The sequence below is a fragment of the Oxyura jamaicensis genome, chromosome 4 (assembly GCF_011077185.1).
Source record: "Oxyura jamaicensis isolate SHBP4307 breed ruddy duck chromosome 4, BPBGC_Ojam_1.0, whole genome shotgun sequence".
Lineage (NCBI taxonomy): Eukaryota > Metazoa > Chordata > Aves > Anseriformes > Anatidae > Oxyura > Oxyura jamaicensis.
The window spans coordinates 72048494-72072474 of NC_048896.1; the positions used below are offsets into that span (position 1 = coordinate 72048494).

The following is a 23981-nucleotide window of genomic DNA, read 5'->3' on the forward strand; positions in this document are numbered from 1 at the left end:
GTGCTGATTAACATTGATCCTTGATCCACCTTGGAAAGAGGAGGCTGAGGCTGAAATAACAATGGTAATGGACGATGGCAGATTTTCAGTGATTAATTCTTCATTGTCCCACCTTTACTTTTGTAACTTGTGCCTGCCAAATCCTGCACCTCCACAGGTGGCAGCAAGGCTGGCAAAGAGGATTTGAATGCAGGGAGTGAGCACAGTGTCGGTCCTGGGGCACTACTGAATCACTGACTTAAATAAAGAGTTTCCTCATGTTATTCTAGCAAAACTGGAGTGCAGAGATGGGATGGGATTTGATATGGCAGTGTGCCCATTGCCATATTAAATGCCTAGAAGGGAATAGGAATTGTATATGGAGTGGCTCAGGAGCTATTATTGGTGAACCTTTTGGGACTATCATAAAGTTCAGTGTGTCTGTTAAGCAGGTAATCTGTTGTGCACCCTTTGCTGGCAGTGTGGTGCCACATGTGAATGAGATGCTCATTCTGTTCTCTGGATGGAATCTTAGTCTCACAGACAAGCTCCCATTGCTTTAGCGTGAACTCTGTATTTCACCTGCTGTAAAATCTTGAGAGCAAACACGGCGTGGTTTTGTATTTCTTTTTCAAAAGTTAAAGTGTGTTTTGTTTTTTGTTTTTTGTTTTTTAATCTCTAGCATGGTACGTGTAGGGTAAAAAATAGTTCCATTCAATTTCTCTCATTTTGTTTTGTTTGCAAAAAGCACCATATGTGTCAAGTAATGCCGCCTTGGATTGGTCTGCCAACTCCGTGCTCTGGTTGGCTAAACATCCTTCTGCTTAAAAAACTGTATAATTAAATTGTTTTGTTTTAAAGGTCATTTTTGATTTCTTGTAGGAAAAGCCTGCTTTCCTCTTATGATAGCTTATCATTTTGTTAGTTTGACTTAGTTGTTGCTGGCTACCTTAATTAAACTTACTGTAAAAAATGATTGCTGTAATCCACACACACACACACACACACAAATCCAGACAGAAGCCAGGCAGTGAGATATACTGTGAGCATGAATTTCACAACAGATGTAATCCAATAGTATTTTCTTTCTTGTCAAGTAGAGCTCAAGATGCTTGCTAAAATTTCCTTTTATTTTATCTGGGCTTTTTCCTTTTTCCCTCTGTGTGTGTCTGTGTCACAGCAGTCACTGCGTTGTGTGCTATGATCCATGTTCAGATATTTTCTGGTTTCTTTTTTAGTGCTTTGCTGTGCGCTCTCTGGGCTGGGTAGAAATGGCAGAAGAAGATCTTGCTCCTGGAAAAAGTAGTGTTGCTGTGAACAATTGCATCAGACAACTCTCTTACTGTAAAAACGACATCAGAGACACCGTTGGCATCTGGGGAGAGGTAAGAGCAGATAAACTTGTCTTTTTCTTGGAACATCCCTCTCATGTTTTAAAACAGATCAAAAGAAGAACTCTAAGGCAAATATATCCATGTTCTGTGTTTAGGATATCTCTATCCCAACTAATCCTGCTAGGAAATACAAAAGGGTTCCAGGACAGTGCTGACATATTTTTGTTCCAAACTTCTCAGGACAGCAGGAGCCCCAAAGACCTCTCCTTAACATTTACATCTTCACTAGTACACACCTGTGCAATATCAGAGTTGGAGACACGCAAGCGAAACTGTGGAAATCCTTCTCTTGACCAGAGGTTTTAATGTGAAGCTTTGGAACAGCATCTTCACGTGTTTCCCAGGGATAAAAGGTCTTTAAGGAAACCCCAGCTGGTGACTTGTGCTTCTAACGTGGGTGAGAAGGTAGAGAATGACAGACAGATGGCTTATTTTAAGATAATTATTTTATCAATCTTTCAGAAAGAAATGAATTTCGTCAGTCTGTCTGTTGGTTCCTCTCCAATAGTTCTTGACTGCGTTGACCAGTGTTGTTAATTTTGAAGGGTGTCAAATTCCCACAAACTGAAGGAAAATCGAAAATGAGAGAGCTTGGCTCTCCTCAGCTTTCTGATTTGCTGATGCGGCAGTGCACCCTCATCAATTCAAATGCTGTGAGGTCTGTGCTGTATTTCTGGAGTGGCAGAAAATTCAGAGTAACACAGTGGGAGCTATGGTGAAAACGCGAAGGCAGGCAGAGGTGGTGTGGTGTGGAAGCAGGTGTGCTGGGGACAGGTGAAAGAGCCGAAGGTGTGGAGGGATCAGAAGATGAAATAAGAAGACAGGAAAATCTGGTGTTATATTGGTGGGGTGTACAGAGGACATGAGACAAACCCACAGGAAAACAGTCTTCACTATTTGATTGTTCATGAAACAACTTCCTTAAACTCCAGCTACATCTAATCCTCAATCTCTTTCCTGGCCTGTTTTCAGGGAAGTTACACTAATGTGGATTTACTACACAAGATCTGAATGCAAAAGTGATGTAAGAGTGAATGTTGTTAGCTTCATTGGTATTTATCGTAGTGAAACAGCACTGCCAAACAGAAACAGCACTGCCAAAAAGAAAAGAATTGCCTGTTCAGGTTAAATAAATAAATAAATTGGGGAAAAAAAGGGAAAAATCCTCCATTCTCTACAGTCTGTGGCTTGTGTTCTCAGTCCTGGCTCAACCACAGCAATGCAGAGACACTTCAGAGGAGCAGCTGGGAGGAAGAACGTGTTTCAAAATGAAAATAATGTTTCCAGGGGCACACGTGTAAAGTGCCCCATCTGTAGAAAGTAATTTCAGAAGGTGTTTTTTTAATGTAAGAAATGTGTATTATGCATACAAATGAGCAAGATAATGCTGGTCTGCCTTTTCCTTACTTCTGGAAATGGTTTTATTCAGTTAACAAACCTAGACAAGTAAATAGAGATGACTCAGTTGTGGACTTTGGACTTACTGCTGTTCCTGGCAGGGATGAAAAAAAAAAACACCACTCTCTTCAAATGTGTGAAATTCCATCTATTTTTAAGAAAACAGAGCTCTGATGAGCTTGAAATACTTACTTTAAAATTATGTGTTTTATATTGTTTAAAATTTAATGTTCAGATTTTTCCTTATTCCCCTCTGTCAATCCCATTGTTCTTTGTTCAAAACTCTTGCCAGTTTTCAAGCCAAACTGGTGACAAGTTTTGGTCCCCTGGAAAAGAATTTTTATTTCATCGTGATATTCATAAAAATAAAATAAAACTTAGCACGACAAAACAGTAGAGATGCTGTGCTTGAGTAGGTGGTCCCTGAAGTAAACTGTCGTCTTGATTTTAAAAGAAATCATTACCACCATATTTTTCTGCTGGCAACGTAGTGTTTCAAGAGTGATTGGAAGAGGCATGGTTTAGAGAGGAATCTGAAAAACGGGGTTGTCATTGTCATATCAGAGCACGTACAGCAGAAATCTATTACAAAGCTAGAACTGATGACTGCAGATAGGGGTACTGCAGACAGGGGTTTTAAGATTGCCTTAAGATTTATTTTAGCTAGAATGTAATGAAAGTAAAATTGGGACTAGGACTATCCCCAAATTTTCATGAATAAAAAATAAAGAAATAGAAATACAAACTACCCTGAATAACATTTTGACCCTACAGAAGCTTTGTCACAGGCTTTGGTACAGGATTTCATGCCTCCTTCCAAGACAAATTCCCTGGGAATTTCTAACTTCCACAGTTCTCTAGAATCTAAGGGAAAAAAATGCAGCTGGTCTGTTTGTATCACTACTTTGCCATGCATTATATTTCTCTACGTTACAAAATCACTTCAGTGAAGAAATATTGTTGCCACTGGCCTTTATACCACCACACACAATGCCTCCCAGAAAGGGTCTGAGACTTCCCTTTATTCCCTTTCCCTTTGTGGTCCTTCCTGCGAGAGCCCTCCTCAGCTTGGAGCATCAGGTCCCTGCAGCTCTTCAGCCATCCAAGACAATCAGGTTCTGCGTTTGTCTAAATCATTTCTCCATGCCCTGTGTGGTATTTCCATCTTTAAAATAGCTTTTGTATAATAAAGCAACAAAACTTAGCAAAATATATTGCTTCTGGCTGCAGCCAAGCTGTCCCTCGAGCATTGCAAGGTTAATTTCCTGTGATTTATGTTCCTTATCTGTCCACTTTCCAATCTTTTCCAGCTAATTTGGATTTAGTTTTATTACCCTAATCCCAGCATATTTTGCACGACGAACAGATTTTAACTTTGTGTAATAATTTTCTTCTGGAATAAATGCATAAGTAGAAAATGGGTCCAAAAAGCAATCTTGTGACACTTGGTAACATTTTTTACACAAACTATTTACTGCTTCTGACCTCCAAGCACATTTCTCACACTTTTTTCTTTACGGTGAATCTGTTCTCAATTTTGTTTCCTCCATCGTCCTGGTCTAGCAATGCTATCCTTTTATTTCCCATGGTTTTGCCCCATTTCTGTGCATGGTTATCAGATCTAAACGTTTTTGTGCAGACACCAGGTATACCAGCCTGCCTTCTGCTCCTCAGAGCTCACGTTGCCACTCTGTGTCACCGCCACAGTTTGAATGCTCATTAGGGGATTTTTCTGGGGGGAAAGATGGTCGGCCCCACGTGGGGCAGAAGGTTTAGGCTGGGGTCCCTGTGGTTCACCACCTTCCCCCATCAGTGGGCAGTGCCTGCCCCTCTCTGCCTGGCCTTGAAACCCTGGGGGCAGGGTGACATCAATATATGTCATACACAAACACAAAATTAGACATCATTAAAACTTGAGCCACTGTAACCAGGCAGGGAGAGGGTTTCTGTGTCATTGAGGTGAAGAAAAAGGTCATTTTTGAAATACTTGTCAGTGGGAAGTCAGGCCCTTTCCATTCTTTCTGTTCATTTATAGACTCTGGCACAATAGAGGGGAAACAAATTACTCTATATTTAGCTGATAGTTCCCACTTTCTTATCAGCAGGAGCTCGTCTTATGTCTCTGGCAATAAGTCCAGGATCATTTCCATTGGGTCCCACAGTCTGCAGCCTCTGAGAAGAGAGCTATTAAATGTGGCAGAAGAAGCAACAGCCTTTCTGCAGATGCTAGCAATAGAAGGAAGATTAGCACTTGTGAATTAGCATCCAAAGGAAAATTGCCCATAAATTGATTTCCTCTAAAGGGAAAAAGGATTCTCCTTGTTCTTACGTGCCAGAAAAATCAGGGAGAAATCCTGGCTCCAGGATTATGTAGTCACTGGCAGAATTTGTGTTCATGTCTTAATGCTAGTTTTTCCCCTTTAATCAATCTTTCTTCAATGAGTATCCTATAAATCATTTGGCACATACAAATTGCCGTCTGTTCCCATGACCCATTGGCTAAAGTTTATGGAAACAAAGCGCATATTGTTTGAAGGAGGGAACTCTGCCATAAGAGTGTATAGGATTTGGTGCAATCCTTTACTATTAACACAGTTCTTCTGCTATAATTAGAAGAATTTACTAGAGATAGGATAAATAATTTGTTGAGTAACACAATAGCTTGTGGTTGAATGACTCAAACAGTTTATCTCAAAAATATCAAAGGTTTTTGTAATTGGGATAATCCAAAAATATAGTAGTAGCAAAACACTACCTTAGATGTTTTTCACACTAGAAGGGAACAGGCTGGTTCTCTATTGTTCTTGGGGTGAACTGAAACTGAGTTTCAGTGGGACAAACTTTGAGGCATAACTCCTTGATCCCAGTTTTGAGAGGGGGACGTACTCTGTAACTGTACCTTTTCTGGAGTTGCAGGGCAAAGACATGTACCTGATCCTGGAGAATGACATGCTGAACCTGATCGACCCCATGGATCGCACAGTTCTTCACTCACAGCCCATCGTGAGCATCAGAGTCTGGGGAGTGGGTCGTGACAACGGCCGGTGAGTCTGCACTCTCCTTGTTTCTATTGAGCTGGTGCTTCTTATGTCTAGCTACATACACATACAGGAGTGCAGGTGTATCTGGAGTGAGTTAGGTATCAAAGCTATTCGTTTGGTTGGGTAATTGTGTCCTGGGATCATGAGACAATGCATAAATTCCTTTTCTTACTCGTGTTGTGTTTTTTTTTTTGATCTCTGCTTTTCATAGCATATCACTTGTATCCTGTTTTGCTAAACCTGCACTGAGCGAACATTTCAAATGAATTCAGCTAGGCACATAAAACTGCACATGCAATTTTATTTTGTTTCGTTTGTATATTTAATACCATTTTATATTAAACCATGTTTTCAAATATGGCCCATGATATAGTTCTCCTGGCTGTGTGAAAGCAATTCTTCCCGCTGCTGCAAATTAACTGTGCTCCTTATTTTTCCATGACTGTGTGTGTACTTTCTTGGCATGTTTGATTTGACTGAGGGAAAAGTAATGGTTTTACTCCATGACTATTTCTTAAAGCTTCTGGTGCAGGAAAATTCCAAAGCGTGTTGCAGAAAAGTGATTTTTTTCACTGACACCTGACTGATGGTGAGCTGAAGGTCTCCCTTGCCTAGGGAGTAGCCATGAATGCGTGCCTAAAGGCCTTCCTGAACAGGAGCCCGTCTTCCATTAGGTCTCGTTCTTGACTGATCTTTTGGGAGCATCCTTTTCCATGCAACATGGGCTATGGAAATGGGATCATGAAGGTGGCTTATTTAGAGCAGGATAGCGAGCTGTTCCCCTGTCCCACTGAGCTTTCTGATCTGTCCGAAATGTTTCTACTCACATAGAGCAATTCCAAGATCTTCAGGCAGTACCCGTCCCAGGCAGTACCCATCCCAGGCTTAAGAGCTGGTGCTTTGTGTGTCCATGTTTGAGACATAACATATAACTTTTACTGGAATCTGTTGTGTTTGTGGTTTGTTTGTTTGTTTTCACCAGAGTAAGTTTGATTTCAGATTTCCTATTCTTACTGCTTCATAAGCATTTTGATGGATTCTTCAATGTATATTGTGTGTCAAGTGTGGCTTTCAGGACTGGAGCCCACGCTTTTTGAAATGCAATTCATTTAACATTTTATTAACCCATTAAAAAAAAAAAAAAAAAAAAGGATAGTTGGAAAAACTGAGTGTCCGTTATTTGTAAGTAAACTCAGACTGCATGTGATGTTAATGGGCAGGTGGGAGATCCAAAAGACAAGCAGAAGGAACAAACTTGTGACTGAGCAGTCAGATGTACAACGTGTTCTCTGTATAGAGAGGGTCAGTGTAGGAAATGTGCTCCGGAGTGTAGCATAAGTGATGTAACATTTGCTCAACAAGCACCGACACACAAGAAAAATGCTTCAGGTGACAAGGGAACTGGAGCTGTGAATGGAAGCCAAAACATAGCCCATCATCTCAGCAGTTGTTTTGTTGTTCGGGGGTAGGAGAAAACCCTGCTGTTGATTTGGAAATGAAGTTGCACTGTATCTCTTTTCATGTATGCATTCGCATGCAGACCTTGTATTCATCCTGGTAAAATTAGCAATAGTCCTGAGGTAAGAAACACCAGAGTCATTCAAGAACTGCAACAGCAGCTTTCCCTGATGATGAGTTTGCCATCGTTAGAGGAAAGAAAAGGGAACACCTTGCTGCTTGTACTGCATTAACTATCTGGGATGGTGACAAAATCTCACTGTCTGGCATGAAACTTGCCCAGAAGTTGTTGCACATGGAAGTTGTTAATTAGCTACATTTTGTGTTCCAAGAGTCCATATTATAAAATTAACTGGGTTTGTTCTGAAAGGCAGTGTTTAAATACTGTAGAAATGTATGTTTTCTTTTCTTTTGACCTTCTTGAAATGCATGCATAATGACACACTAGCCCTCATTTTTAACTGCATGTTCCTTGTAGTAGTTTTTTTGGGTAGATCTTGCTTTGTAAGATGAAAAGGTTTTCTAATGACACCTGACCAGATGATTTTCTAAGCAATACCATAATGAAAGATTGATGAAATACAGCGATTTGCTGATGAAAGTTTAATCTGAGGATATGTCAGCTAGCTCACCTCAGGCAGAAACATCTACTGGGAAGCTGTAATAATTCTCTCCACACATTGCACTGTTATCTTGACCTCTAGAGTTACTTTAAAAAAAGAAACAAACAAACAAAAATAGTTGTGTGATAAGCAAAGGCTCCATCGTTTTGTTGACCTAAGCTGCATGGTGATTCTGTGTTTTGAAAAGTAGCATCCCTTGTTTCAAATTAATCACTTAGTCAAGTATGTTTGACCTTAGGAAAGACCAGAGTGCCTTCATAAAATCATGAACAAAAGCAGGTTCCCGCCAGAGAAGCTGGAGGTTATGCACGCATGCCTGTATGTGTAGACTCTGAGCTCCTGTGTTTGATATGCATATATGGGCAATGAAGGAAAATAAATATACTCTATCTGGCCATCCTTTTGGCAGGCTCTGTTTCTTAGGCAACATCTTGTGACTTTTTAAGAGTAAAAGCCATTGTGTTTTGTTGCCTGTACCACGAAGATCCGTGATATTTCATTTAATACTATTTTGTAAATAAGAGAAAAATCCTAGCACTTGCTTAAATTGTGTGACTTTGGGATCAGCAAGGTCATTGTCACACGGAGGACTGGTGGTTTCACGGGCGTACCAGAATCAGTGTTGGTGCTGCAGTCACTTCTTAACAAGTAGGCCATGGCGTGTTTTTTTTCTGGGCATTAAAAGCATCGTGGAAAAGATCAGCCTACTGAAGCTGTGCCAGGGTTCTTCTTTTCAGTTGTGAGCTGCAGGACTGTACATTAATCATGCTTTAGGTCGGGTTTTGTGTCCCCTTCTCAACTGCTGGTGCAGGCCCTTTGCTTTCTGAGCCGCTCTAACAAGTAAGGGAGGTAATGGCCCTTCCATTTTGTAGGAGAGTTTCTGTTAGCACATCCTCTGAATCCTCCTCTATCTTCATTGCTCTTCCACCAATCCAGAGCCCAGCTCAACTTTTAAACCTCTTCCATGAGTTTGTTTTTTTGGTATGGTTTGTGTGTTTCTGTGGGGGCAGAGAAAGGAGGGCAGTTGCTCTTGGGCAGTTGCTCTTGGTTCTTAAATGGAGGAGATTCTCTTACTGGAGCTTTATGGTCTTACGATCTACGAGCAGACAATGCCAAAGTGTTGTGCTCCCTCCTTTGCCCTAACACAGCCCATTTGGGCAGGTGGTGGTGAGGATCTCTGCAGCTGTGTGGATGTCCATTCCTCCCTTTCATTGGACTGCTCGTGGTTTATTGCTCCCTAGATATCAGGAATAAAATGAGGCTGGGAATCAAAAAGGGGCTGCTGGGGGCAGAGGATGGGAGGGAGGCAGCAAAATGAATGGATGCCCCAAGTCCGATGGGAATTGTCCGTAAAGCTGGAAGAGAAGAAAGTTGTAACAACAAACCAGGAACTACCAGAGCTTGGTTACCTCTGGAGCTGACAGGGAAAGAGCTGAGAAAATAGTTGGAGTTATGCAAGTGGGAAAATGGGACCAACCAGCAGAAAGATGTGGAGGAAATGGCGTAAAGTGATGTCTCAGATTCCTCAAAATACGGGAAATTAAAAAAAAAAATGATCCTGCTGTTTCAATAGCTGAATAAAAACGGCCTGATTTCAGAGGGGTTTGCACCTACACTGTCCACTGACTTCAGTGGGATCTGTGTGTACGCAGTGCCTTTGGGAATCAGACGGCCAAATGCAGATGGAGGAACCTTTCTCAAGACAGCCAGATTTGGAAGTTTTCACTTGAACAACATTGCTACAGCAGGTTAAGCATTTTATTTTTAATTGTGAGTGCATGTCAAGCTAAGAGGGATGAAGACAGGTTTGAGCAAGAATTGGTTCATTAGAGGACAGAAGGGGAGGCTGGGCAATCTGGAGGCTGTGCTGCAGGCCGGGTGGCTGGTTATAACTCATGGAGTTATAACCCATGTTTCCTGGCTGAGACTGTGTATTTACGTGAACTACCTGGCTTGGGCCCCCCTGCACATCCATGATATAGACATGAGATTTGGGGAGGGATACCTGGCCTTAATCAGGCAATTTAACGTGAAGTATGTACAATAAAGGTAAGTTCAGTGTGCCTGGGGTATCCTGGGGTATCTGTAATTTATCATTCCCCCTTTCAGAAAATATTTTGTGTACAAGCAACACAACATCAGGCTTCAGTGACGTAGTGTGGTTTATAAATGTATTGTTCAGGGAGGTGTTGAAGGCCCTTTAGATTTGCCTTCCCTTTAAGGTGGTGATTGAAACCCTGAATGTGCTCTGAGGTCGAGCCTTTCTCCAATTCCGTGCAAGAAGCTTATCGAGCTGTGCGAGATAACAAGTAATAAACTTCCACATAAAGAGGCATGGTCAAGAAAAGCTGAAAATAAAATAAATTAAAACTGAGATGGTGCATGCACCTGCTCTTCTGAAGAGATAACACCCTTCAAAGCACATGTAATTCCAGCTGAACTCTTCAAACTTGGAGACGCCGTGAATCAATATTGCCTATTCCCCTCAGGCCGCGTAACCTTGGAATAAGGACAAAGCGTGCAGTTAGGAATCAGGTAATAGGGCACAGGTGAGGGATTACACGGGGGAAAAGGCTTGCTCTGGCTTTTCTGACCCATATTCTTTGCTGGCTTTTGTAAGTAATCTTTTCCTTTCTCCTTTTCCCTAAGCCAACTGCATCTGAATATCCTTTTTCATACATTTTGATAGCATTTTCCTATCAATAAACAATAGTTTAGATGATTTTCTGTACAAAACTTCAGCTAATGCCCATAAGACCTGACATGACTATTTGCAAGTGCAGTGTGTTATAAGGAGTAATGAAACAATGCAGATGTGAAGAGGGAAATGTATTTTCAAAGAAATATGGTTAAGTGGGTGCAAAAAGCTGTATGTGCGCATTCTGATTTTGGTTAACAAGAGTGGTGTGTTTTGGTTTCAGAGTTTTAGCCTAATAGACATAGTACGTTGAAAGTGAGTTAACATAAGGCCATACTAGCCTGAAATAAGCATCAGTAGTTTTGCACTAATGTATGCTTTTGTATCAGTAGTGGTTTACAACGTGTTAGGGCAGCATCTCTAATATCCCTTCTGCACAGTTCCACTAATGGGATGAAAAATGATTACGTGTGACAGTAAGGGGTTTTCCTGTTTCTGACACGCCTGTGAGTATGTCAGGTGCTTGGGAACAACAGATTCACCCTTTGATAACAGCTGAGAAAAACGGTTGTGTCAGTGGAGAATCTTGGCCATGGAGCTGTAGATACTTGGTAGCCTTTGGAAAGCTTAAATGCAGAAACAGCAGCTCAGAGGCACAGCGGCAGTGGGTTAGCAAAAGCGAGGAGAAGTCTCGCAGAGCAAGGGAATTGGGACAAACACTGAAGAGGAGAATTGCAGGGATTTCTGTGGGAGTGGAGAGTTTAGGACAGTGCTGTGTCACTAGCTTGGGAAGAAGTGACAAAGATGGCAGGAGGCTGTCCTTCTCATTGGGAAAAACAACCAGGCACCATTTAGAAAGTGTCACCTGCTGCGTTAGTGGCTGAGCTTGGCCCCGGCTGCTTAGTCACTGTAAACAGAACCTTGTCTAAGTATTTTATTATAGCACGTCTTTAGTATTCTGCATTTATTTTCTAGAACTAGTAGGAAATACCACATATAACTTGGGAATTGTATCTAGCGCTTCTTTTGGATGTTACTTTTTAAATAACACGTGGAACTGTTGAACTGTTAATCTTTCTCACAGGTAAGTCAAATTGTCTACCTGAGCCTGGACTACACAGAGGCACAGTGATGCAGCCAGGTTATCTCAATTAGTAGAAAAGATGGCGTAATGACTTAGTGTGTTTGTACAGATTCGTGCTAGAAAATCTCCACACGCTGCCTGTGATTCCAGCTGTTAAAGGATTTGGGATACAACTAGGGTAATCTGTGTGATAGCCACTGAAGTTCTCAGGTCCCTCAATAATAGTTGGACTGCCTGTGAAAAGTGTCTGTGGCTCAGGAGAGCTACTGTCTGCTGTTGTGGGGGAGAAATCTGATGCTTCTGGTATTCTGTTACTCTTTTCGCTGTGTATTAATCAAACAGGTGCTACATGCAGGCTGAACTCCTATATTTACCTGCTTTAACTCCATGGCAAAACACTGATGCAAGTGATGCAGAAGGCAGCTGCTTCCTGCTCCAGGAAAGCAGTGGGACAGAAAATGTTCTGTTCCCAAGCTCTCTGCAAGCCCCCTTGTTTTCAACACCAACTGGAAACTTGGGTCTTAAGTGCCAATTAAAGGTGATTTCAGATTAATTTATTAACTTTGCCTTGTCATGCATATGGTGCACATGCAATCAGTTGCATGTGCAGAAACTACGCTAAAAAATAGCATCCTCCTTCAGAAGCCAGGCAGAGTTGACTGAAGGTGCCTGCCTCCCACCCCTTCATCTGCAGCAGCGCTCACTCAATGTTAGTTGTACATCCCTGAGATGGCACTTGAACGCTACAGGCTGTGTGTAGAGGGAGCCACCTGTGGAATAAAGTTTCACAGGAGAACTGGGCTTTGACAGCCTTATGAAGGGCTGCCAACCCTTCCAATTTGATAACCCTTGTCTTCCAAAAACAAACAAACAGAAAACACCAACAAAAATAACCTTACAGCATTCTTTTTCTGATCTCAAGACTCTGCATAATCTGAGGTTTCTATAGCAGATAAGACAAAATCAAATGAGTCCACTAGTGGCTTTCATTGTGCTGGTCTGTTTTGTATTGAAGCTCTTCAGTTACTAATAAGATGGGCATGTGAAAACCTGAGCAGAAAAGGCGCAGAGAGCACAGGTCACCAAAGGAACAAGCAGTGTTTTAAGAAAAATCATGCTAAGAATACTTAAAAGCCCCATGCTGGCTGAAATGCCCAACACAGCTCCCTGTTACCTTGATTCCAGCATGTCTGTGAGCAGTAACAGACACTCTGTCGTGCGGGAGCTTATTTGAAAAGGTCAATGTTTTGTAAGATGTATTCACTTTGCTCATTGTTTTGTGTGGTAGGCAAAAACCTGACTTCCTAAAAATGATTACTGTACAGGGCAAGTCTTTTCTGGAGAAGTAGTTCAGAGGAGAAAATTTCCTGGGCAGTAGAAAGGGTTTAATTTGATTATCTCTGTGTTATGCTACTTAATGAAATGTGGGGCATGCATGACTTGCTAATACAACAAATTAAAAAGCAAAAGTGCAGCCAGAAAATGATCCATCTCTCCTTTTTCTTTCTCTTCAAGCAGTTCATGTGCTGTGCTGGAGAGTTATAGATGGGATGTTCCTCTTTGTGCCTTCACTGTGTAAATATTTACATCCGCCTACATAAACACACTTGTAAAGTTTGCATCAGTGTTATACTCTGATGTCAAGAGAACTTGTGAAATGCCTATGTATTTGTAAATCATTGGAGGTCTTCTGAAATGTGGCATATGCTAGAGTAAAATAGGCTGTAAATGTTGCGCTGTCTCTCTCTGAGCACTGTCACAAACTTTACTGAAGTGCACTGGTATAGTAATTTGGAACATGCCTCTAAAACACAAGAGGATGTGCCTGCTCTCAGCTCACCACTTCAATTATTTAAATGTCGCGTCTGCCTCAGGATCCCTTTCCCTGTTCGCTACTAGTTGATTACGATTCAAATATTTATATGCAGTATGTCTTTATGTAAATCAGAGCAGCCTTAACCATTACGTGTACTTAGAAACCATCTTCACTTCAGGCACATAATTCTGAGGATTTGTTGCCTTGTTTCCTAATATTGGCTCCACAGGGGAAGCGCCTTTGTTTGGCTGTGGTATTCAGCACAATTTGCCCTCTGGCAATGGAGATAGGTAGCCTGCTGAAGTCCCTTTGATATGTGCAAATTGATTAGCAGACACTTAAACACTAGTTTGAGTAAACTAAAGATTTTTTCAACAGATGATTCAAATGTCTTAAACGTTTAGTGTATTTTTACTGACTGACTGGGCTTTGTGTTTAGTGTTACGTGAACGTCTGTGGTTTTGCAAGAACAAAATTGTGCTTGATGTCTCTGAAAATTTGATGACACTGAAAAATCTGTACATTGTATCTTTCATATCTCACATAAATGCTATTCATCTTAATTCAACTTAATGCTACAAAAATAAGTTAAATTTATAATTTGAATGATGCATTAAGTACAGAACTCAGTTGCCTCTGAAATTTACTGCTTGAAGTTCCCCTTTCTGCACTGTGGTAAATTTCAAAGCTGTCTAGAAGTACGCTCTTGTGCCCTCTGAGTCTGACCAAATTCCCCTTTTAATTAATGGGAAGTCTTTCATTACCTTCAGCATGAGTTGGGTTAGTCCATAAAGTACAGGTGTGGGCCTGGAAACCTCGGGCATTGCTGAGCACAATTGTGTAATACCTCGGGGAGCAGCAGGGTAGTTTAGTAATTATTTCCCAGCAGGGCTGGGGTGGTTCTTGTAATAGCAGAAAATAACTGGTAGAAAAGAAAGGAGCAAATGATGAATCTTAAAGGAGTACAAAAGAGTTTGAGGTCTGCAAGGTCAGGAAGGATGGCTGGCATCAGTATTTGACCTGCTATCCTGCTGACCTTATGTTTAACGTAGATGGAGTAAGTGAAATTTTCTGCTTTAGCCAAGCACCCGTGAAATCGAGCTTGCCTTTGTTCTGGGATGCCCATTACTGACGCGTGGCGGTGTTTGGGGTGATGCTGTGTTTGTCAAGAAGATGCATAAAGAGGAATTGTAATTACTTAAGGAATAATTATTCAGTAGCTTCAACTGGAAGGGTCCACATGGCTCCTTATGGCCTGTCCTCTGCATTTGCAGACAGTCTCTTAACGGTGAAAGTCTTTGGGCAAGCCAATAGCAGGTCTAGTTCAGTTGGCTAAGGATATATTGAATTGTTTTTGCCTTGTAGTTGTGTATCATCAGTCTTTGTTAATTGAGAATTTTTATCTTCTGCCTGTTCCTTTTGGTGCGGTCTGAAGAGTCTAAATAAACTTCACGTGCATGTCTCCAAAATGTAGATACACATTTGATATCAAAAGTACCCAAACCCACAAGAAAACAGATGCACTAAAAAGATGGTTTTTGCACTGTGTGTATTTAATTAGGAAAATTGCTTTAATCTCTGCTATCGCTCAACTTCCAATAGGAGAGTAATGAGATGAATTAGACAAAGCAAACTGAACGCTTGCTCGTGGCCTCTATTCATTTCTGAAGTACATACATGGCTTCAGGGGGCTCAGCGTAAAAAAGAAAAAAACAAACAAAGCCCTTATGGGATATTGCCAACTGAGGCATTCATAAATGGTAATCATTTTGTCACATTTGAGCCTTTAGGAGTAAAGGCAGTGAAATACGTCCCTCATCCATCCATGGATGCTGGAAGTTTGTTTTGCAGTGTGTATGGAGATTCTTAGATCCCTGCCTACATCCAGGATTCAAACTTTATGAAATATTCCCTTTGCTCTTCCCTCACCTTCTCCCTGCTCTTTTTGAAAACAGTATGAAATTTCAGATAAGTTAGAAAATTTGGCAGCGCTGTTGCTGCTTGATAATTTGTGATGAAACTAGATAGAGAGGATGTGCAAGAATAGGACTCCAGATCCGCCGTGCTTTGGATTTCCAGCCGTGTGTTACAGCAACACTCCCCAAATCCTCACGTTCTGAAGGTCTGCCAGTACCTCCAGGGTGGGTGCAGCGAGGATCTCGGCTGCTGCTGGTGTTCACCTTTCAGTAGTCCAGCCACGGCTCTGCTGGCATTACGATGATGCGTGTGTTGGGATGTGTGGTGCTTTGCTCTGAGTTAAATCAGCTTCTGGCTGTGCAAGAGGAATATTTGATCAATCTGGGGAGAATGTGGCCCCGTCCCTGTGCCTGGAGCATAAGCTAAGTTCGTTCGCTCGGTTGCCCTGCTGTTCACTGCCAGTTTAACCGGGGAGTTGGGCACATCACCGCTGCCAAGTGCATGGAGACCTGCCCAGATTCTTCCCTGTTAAATATCCATTCTCTCACTGTTAGCTTGGCTGAACCTTATCCCCAGTGAGGAACAGAGCAGCCTGGGGATATGTAACCCAACTGGAGACCCAGGAGAGGGGGCACGTGATACCTGGGAGAGGCTGGAATGACATGTGTTGAGTTTACATACCAGGCATGCCCCAAAACATCCCTGCTGCCTTGAATTCAGCACATTTATCAATGCAGGAGTTGAATTTGTTGGGTACTGAGAGTTCTCCTGGGGAGTTTTCACCTTGTCGGGGCTGGCAGTGGGGAAAAAACAACCCATTTTGTGCTGCAAGCTCTATTTTTCTGCTGTCTGTAGGTAAAGTGCACCACTGAGAGCCCTCCCGTTTCCTGATGAGGGATTTGGGAGCAAGCTCCCATTGCTGGCTGGCAGTGGGGAGTTGGACTTGGTGTAGTTTGCGCTAGAAGTGTTTGTGATAGCTCCCGCGGTTTATGATAGCTGTTGCTGCTGGGAAAGCCTGTCAGCCAAACCCAGCAGCAGCCGATGCTGAGCGCTGCAACTTCCATGGCTTGTGTCAAAACTTGGGTTACTAATGAGTATACTTAAAAACCCAGCTTGTGAAAGAAAACTTTTGTATGAGTTCTGCCTTTCATTGCCAGAATGCATGTATTTGACCAAATGGACTCTGAGGAATCACCTTGGAGAATCACCACCCTCCAAAGCACGTATACAGATTTTAAATTTACATCCAAGGTTAGTCACTTCACAATTTCGGGTTGGCCTGAGGATTGGCAAAGTTAGGTTTTGCCAGAGCTGTGAGCATGGGGTATGGCTGTGGTTCCTAAGCAAGCTGTGCGTGCACAAAATGGAAGACGCTGGGCCCAAATTGCTTTCTCACTTTGGGAACTGCCTGTTGGCCAAGCTCTAGGAGATTTTCCTGTTGCTGATGGCAGAGGTAAACCCATTGCTCTTTCTGTAGACAGCAACTAGAAGGCACAAACTTAGAGCAGAGAGCATGGGGCTAGGGGAAGGGAAGCTGAAAGGCTGACACCAGGGCTCAGTAACGGAGTCAGCGTGTTCCTACCTAGCCATATCTTTACTGAAAGGTGCACAGACCACAAGTGTCATGTACCAAAATAACACCAGCAAGCAATTAGAATTTGGTCCCAGTTCATTTATTGGATAGCCAGCTAGAAACTTGAAACCTGGGATGTGGTGTTCATTAGGCTGATTTTTACACATTTTCAAAGTTCAGGGAACAGTGGTTCTCTCCCACAAACTGTCTCAGCATATTAAAACAGCAAAGTTTGGCTTCTCTCCTTAGAAGCCTTTCAAGTTGGTGTCTAATGCTTTTCTCACAAGCGCTGTCGTTTGGCCAGCTGGAAAACCACCATGGCCTGTAGTGCTATAACTGCTGAGACTGAAGGAGGGGAACAGCAGCAGAGAGAGAGGGTAGTTGTCATCGCTATCAGGTTAATTGTCTTCATTTTCAAGTTTAAATGAGCTATGTTGAAAGCGTATTGCAACCTGGATTAAAAAAAAGAGTTAACAGCATTTATTTCAGGTGCTGTTTTGCATGTCCATGAAAATGCCACTCTCTGTCCCCACAAATGTGCTCCATACTGCTATCGAGATTTATAAGAACTTATTTTTTTACTTCAGTGCCAAAATTATTATATGGTCTTGAATTCTTGCTAGTGCTGGGCATCCAGCACGTCCAAGAAAGAAAGAGCTGGATCTGTTTCTTCTCAGGCAGCATCGACAGCTTTGTTTATTAAATTCCAACCTGTTATTCCCATGGAAATCAACAGAAAGCTTTCGGGATGGCACAGGTTGCATAATTCATCCTGCCAAGCCTTGCTGAAGGCACACAGGAAGGAAGGAAGGAACCTCTGTAGACCCAGGGTATATTTAGGCTGTGAACAAACATCCTCCTCCAAAAAGAGCTGGGCGGCTGGAAGAGGCGCCTGCCAGCAAGCTGTCCTTGACTGCCTTCACCCTCATATCTGCTGGGGGAACACCCATGGTTGTGTTCCTTGCCTTGCTGGCACTCAGGTTCAGCTCAGTCAGTGTAAGCGGGTGGGTGCTTGCTCTGTTGTCCCTGAGCTCCTCGGGCATGAGGAGGGCGTGGGGATCCCACCAGCAGCACGTGTGAAGGAGCAAGACCCACAGGAGGAGGAGAGTGAAGTGCAGGGAGGTGACCCACCTCTGTGTCCAGGTGGTAAGATGCCCAAGGGCGGCCGTGGTGTACCTACCTGTGAATGCTTGCTAAATGTCCTGGGAAGGGGCTCAAGCACCCACCATGGGGGGACAGCCAGCGGGAGCGTTGCCACAGGGTGCTGGGGTCCCTGTGAGCCCCCCGTCCTGGTGCCATTTGTCCCCCCAGCGCCCAGAGGCACCCACTTTTCTCTTTGGGGTTTGCCAAAAAAGAATAAAAACCGGAGCTGCAGGACGGTGGTTTTCCTGTCACCTTTAGAGCAAAGCAGCCCTTCTAAATTCGATGTACTGTTACCGCGTGTGGCAGTTCGGGAAATCAAATTATTTGGTGTGTTTGTTTTTACGGCTCAGGGATAAATCTCACTCCGAGCATAAGCAGGTGTAATTCCATTGAAGTAAACACGGTTGTACTTCTGCCTGACTTCTTGGGTTTGGCAGTAAATCTTGGCAGCCTTTTAAAGAGACTTTCCCTGTCACAGCCGGTTGGAGTCACGATGTGAACGCGCTGCTCTGGGTCGGGGAAACTGCGGGGGAAGAGTCCCTGCACGCCTCAGCAGCCCCCAAAAGATCACTGCCGTCAGAGCGCATTGCCCTTGGAAGCTCACGGGCTGGAAACGTGGCACAGGGGGAGGAGAGGGGCTTCTTCATCGCGTCGGAGCCCGTGGTAAAGCCAACGGGAAGGGAGGAGAGGAGCGGTGCCCTTCGGGGGCAGCACCGCCAGCTCGCAGCTGGAGCAGGCAAGCACAAGCGCGCCCAGTCCGTCGGGAGAGGGGGAGCCAGCGGTGTGCCGAGGCTTGCTGCAAAGTGGATGAGCTGCTGTTCTCGGGGGCGTTCGGCCCCCACTGATGGATGGAGAGCCAGTGCGTGGCGGCATCAAGTGCTCTGTGCATCGTCTGATGCCGGGACGCACGCTGCGGGAGAGCGGCAGCGGGCAGAGCGCGGAGTTGGGTGCTCGCGTGCCACCTGCCTGGAGTTACTCTCCTGCGTGCTGCAAGAACAAGGTAAGAAACTTAAAAAGTGGCAAAAAAATCCTCACCCCCCATCCCCACCCCCTCACAGACAACAATCTCATGTTGGTACTAGCCTTTGTCTCTAGCTGTATTTCTAGCTGTATTTTCAAAGCTGTGGTCCATTAGCCTAAAGCCTCTGTGTGGATGCCTGCGAGGCAAATTGCAGCTCCTGGTGTGACAAAGGCAAGTCAGATCTCTTTTCTCCAAGAGCTGCCTCTTAACAACCTTGGGGAGAGCACTGTAGCAGAAATGCGGGGCTGAGTGGAAAGCGGTGAGTGTTTGATGCTGCTCTCCCTTTAGATGCGCTCCTTTGAGCAGTGAGCAGTAAGTAATGGACCTTGTTTAAAAGGCTTGGGGGGTCTGTATTCAGTTCAAAATTAATTGTTCCTGAGCTAGCTGCAGTTACTGGATGCATATTGACCAGCCTGAGTCTGTAGAGGATAATCATAATTTGTTTTCACTGCTGATGTTGCATTAATGGGCAAATAGGTGCGGTAGTGTGAATAGCAGAAACCTCGTGTACTGAAAAAGAAGAAACCTCTCTCTGTTTTAACTCTTCAGTGCTTATATAATGATTTTTGTGTAATTCCCAGGTAGCTTCCGGCTAGCTAGTCTGGGATTTCTTCTCTCAGCCCATAATTGTCAATGGGCATCATTCAATTGGAAATCTTTGTGGCAGTCCAAAAGAACTAAGCATTTTTTAAGACAGAGTGTGACGCTGTGTGTAGGGATACATGCATGGAAAAATATGTGTAGTTGAAGTGAAATGGTTAATGGCTCTTTTGGCAGAAGAGGAAACTTTGTGATTTAAATGTAATATATTGCCTTGAGGTCTCTGGGCTTGCTTAATCCTATCTGTATTCATAAAGAATTTGCAGCAGGAGAAATTTCATTGATTTGTTAATTGATATATAGCTTTGAATCCTCGTTACGTTGGGTGCAGAGGGGAGGAAGAGAGACAAGCACATTAATCTTTTTCTTTAAACTCAGCAGCTTCACCCTTAAATTAGGTCTCTCACACCTTATGGAGCTTCACTGCTCTCCCTGTTCTGGGCAGTAGGTTTATTTCTTAAAGGATACTGAACACTGCTGAGTCTGGATCTTTCTTAGAGAAATATATGAACTGTTTAATCTCTTAAAACCGTGGCTTTAATTACGGTTGTGTAGCTGTTGCCTCACAGTTAATGTAAATATAACAACTTGTGAGTGAGGAAAAGGATATTATTTAGCCCTGGAGCATTTCTCAGTAAGAAATGGCTTGTTTATTTTCATAAGGATGTAGAAGAAAGAGGAAGATAGTGTGGCTTTATTACGTAATGCAAGTTTGATTTGTTTTTCAAAGTACAAATTAGTTTTCCCTTCTACAACAGTGGATGTATATAAATACTTTAAATACCCCATGTATGAAGTCATTGTAAACGCCACTCAGTTGAAATACGGGTGAGGATCAAACAAACTGTGAGTGAGTATTTTGGGCGATGAAGCGGTGTGTCTGTTGGATGCCTCTGCATTGGAGCAGGCCGTTCTGCATGTGCAGCAGGCCGTTCTGGTTTGCCACGCAGACTTTCCTGTGTTTCATGACGTGAGAACTCTGTGTTACTGTGGACACCACTCTGATCTAATTGATACGAGCGCTAATATCGATTCAGCTGCTCTGTAGACCTTTAATTAGCGATCGAGCGCACACTTTGCTCCAGTGGAGTTTGAGATAGGTTGAAATGCCCTTATTCTCTGGGTGAAGTTAATCCAGGTCAAAAACTTAAATCAGGGCACCTCAATTCAGTAATAAGTGCTCAGCTTCATGTCCTCGTTTTAGAAAATAAGCGGCATGCCCCTGAATTTGGTTTGGTGTCTGCCAAAGCAAGCATGCTCATTTTTCTTACAATGTTACGATGTAATATTAAATTTTCCTCTATGTGCTTTAACAAGTTTCCAAACTGATGTGCTGGAATATCTTTTTGGCTGAGTGCAATAATTCTATAAAAATGAAAACAGAAAATCTCGTACCCAACCGATCCATCTAAAATGCTCATCTAGTGATTAGTGGGAACAGTGGCCTGCCCTTCAAAGTTCTTTTCATGCTGCCAGGTTCCTAGCAAGCCAAGCATAACATTTCCCAAGAAGAGGGAAAGCAGTGGTCTGCAGTGGGTTAGGAAAGCCCCCCAGTGTAGGCTTACGTCAGGTGAGCAAGTGCCTGGGGTGGCCGTGTGCTGCAGGAAGCTGTAAGAGCAGCATCTCTTTCATCTCAGGGCTTCAGTCGCTGTGCACTGCTGAGGGAAGCCCTGAAGATGTGGTAGAGTGACCTGGGCTTGCTCCGTGCTTGCTTTTGGTCTGGGCTTGAGGAGTAGCAAGGAACCGTCTTGCCTGTCAGATATCAATGTGATGTCTAGCACCCAAACCATCAGTGGGACTTAAAGATTCAGAGCCTCTGGTCTTAAGAGTAGAGTTCAACCATTATAAAACGTGGATTCATTTGATGCGGCAGGCTGCCTCATATTTTCTTTTTCTTTTAAAAATAGAACCTGACTAGGTTATTGCAGTCTTCATAATATATGATTAGCAACAGAAGGCTAGATCAAGCCATCAATTTTTAAGCAGAAACCTTCTTTGCTACCAGTAGTGAATTGCTTAAAAATTGATGGCACAATCTGGCCCAGTGAACAGGGAATTTCTGCTGTAGGGTTGGGCTGTGCTTTGGCTCAGTCTCTGTGCTGGTGGTGAGAGGGGCCCAGAAACACGAGGCCATGGTTTGTTGGAACAGTCTGATACTTTTTATAAGACAAAAAGCCTAAGGATCATTTACAAAAAAAAAAAAAAAAAGGTTAAGGAGCTACTGGACCCTTCGAAATATTGTAAGCTGCTGACATTTTACATTCAGTGAAACCGTATTTTTCTAATAGCATACATAGGTGGAAGGACATAATCACTCTCTAAGCCACAGAGGCTGCCAACTGCATGGCAATGAAGGCTGTTTCCTTTATTTGATCATGTTATGTTGTTGAGGTGTAAGTACATTTTATGTAAACATTTTGCTGCATAAAGTGCTCCTACACTTTGTAATTACAAATTAGAAAACCAGAGCAGGGCCTCTTCTGTGCCTCAGAGGGTATGCCTGGACGGGTACTTACAGCTGTAAATAAGGAAGAAAGGCTTGTGCCACGCATCATTATTTTTAACCAAGTAAAATGTGCCTGGAAATAAAATCTTCCAATAATTGAAAGCAAAGAAAATGCAGTTGGTCATTATCTCTGAGAGAGATAATCTCAGATTGTGCCGTGTAGTCCCACGTGCAGATGTCTGAGGGCTGTGGAGGTCAGAGGGCAGACCTCTGTACTTGCGCGTGGTGTAGGCAACACGTGGCTGCCTGGTTTCTTTCTGATCTGCTCAAAAAAGACAACTGGGGGAGCTGCAGTCAGCTGGACTCCGGGGGAAGCTACAGGAATGAAGATGTGTCAAGTGCTAACCTCTTCGCCCTGTTAGCTGAGTGTGTCAGACACCCAGGTGCTCAGGCTGTGTTTAAATTCACCTGCCAGGCACAGGGAGGCAGACTCCTAACGCTCTCACGTGCAGCGCAGTGACCACTAAAGCATGAGCCGAGCAGAGCAGAGTTACCTTGCTTCTTTAGTAGCTTACCAGTGATGCCAAAAAGAGCAAAACCTGCTAAGTTTCTCACTTTGGTTTATTTTCCATTGCACAGTGGCTCCGCTTTGTTGAAGTAGGAGACTCAACAGGGGCTGTGGGTTGGTGTGTTTCTGCACTCCTGGGACAGGGGCGAGGACAAGGACGCCTTGTGCTGAAGCTCTGTGAAAGGAGAGTGGATGAAAGGGGGTGACTGGGGAAGTAGGCACCCTTGGCAGAACTGCAGCGTGCTGTCTTGGAAGTCAGAAAACAACCCAGAATAAATGGGCCTGGCAGAGATCATCGCCTCCTTCCCAGGGAGGAAGCATCCCCTGGGGGCTGTCCCTGGAAGGGATGCTTTTCTCACATCCCCACAGGCTGGGAGGTAACAGGCTGTTTTCCACAGAGGACTTGGCCTTTTCCCCTCGGAAATGAATCTCAGATGCTTCTTAGCAGCCCTGACAGTGTTTTCTAGGTATCATCTTCCCAATATAGGCAGGCTCTGCCTTGACCCCTTTTAACTCAGTCAGCTTGGAAAAGAATATATAGAGCACTGTACTGAGGAACTTGCACAGCTGCTCTCATGGCATTTCTGGCACTCAGAGCCATCAATAAAATCTGCCAGGAAACTGAAAACTTTCCATGGCTGCTTTCTATCCTTGGGGTGCATTTCTTCTTTTTTTTTTTTTCCTTGTTTTTTTTTTTTTTTTTTTTTTCCCTTTTTTTTTTTTTTAGGTAAATGATTCAACTGTATTTGAGCTGCTGGAATATGAAGGGAACACAGGCAAATAGTCTTCTGTAAGAAATTAATTCATTAATTGCAAGTCACTCTATGAAGAGCTACTGGATTAATTTGGAAGCTGTAATTAACTGATTAGAAGCAGGATGCAGCCCTGCTGGATGTGTGTGCATCCCACAGCCGGAGCCCCGTTCATTCCTTGCCGCCTGGGGAAGTCCAGCAGCCTGACTGCTTGTGTTTTTCTCACCTTCCTGAATTTCCATCTCTGTTTTTGTGTGTTTTGTTTTGTTTTGCTTGTCTGCACTTGCAGCTGCATGGTGCTTGTTCTGTACAAGTGTATATTGCATCATGACAGGGAAATTGACGGCTTTCCCTTCAAGAGTTTGCACCAGCAGGTCATGTTTTGTGTTTAACTACATTCAAAACCTGCTAGATCCAAGGCATTTCTTCTTCTAGTTCTTTTTTCTTTCCCTAGTACATTGTGTCTAAATTGCTGGAAGACTTTTCCAATAGAAAGCTTTGTTCTGAGAGGTAATCGCTCCATGTCCACT

The 23981-nt window shown here is 43.3% G+C and overlaps 1 protein-coding gene across 17 annotated transcripts in view; it reads left to right on the forward strand.

Moving 5' to 3' along the window:
• The window catches only part of APBB2 (amyloid beta precursor protein binding family B member 2), a 171408-nt gene that overhangs the window by 124964 nt on the left and 22463 nt on the right, over window positions 1–23981 (forward strand). For 15 of the 17 annotated variants that reach the window (XM_035326500.1, XM_035326502.1, XM_035326505.1 and 12 more), the window contains 2 exons: window positions 1218–1364; window positions 5688–5815. In XM_035326500.1, the coding sequence (XP_035182391.1) occupies window positions 1218–1364; window positions 5688–5815 (275 nt within the window). Of the gene's footprint in view, window positions 1–1217; window positions 1365–5687; window positions 5816–19021; window positions 19065–19366; window positions 19391–23981 lie in introns of those variants that run through there. The other 2 variants (XM_035326512.1, XM_035326511.1) reach the window with 2 other exon arrangements.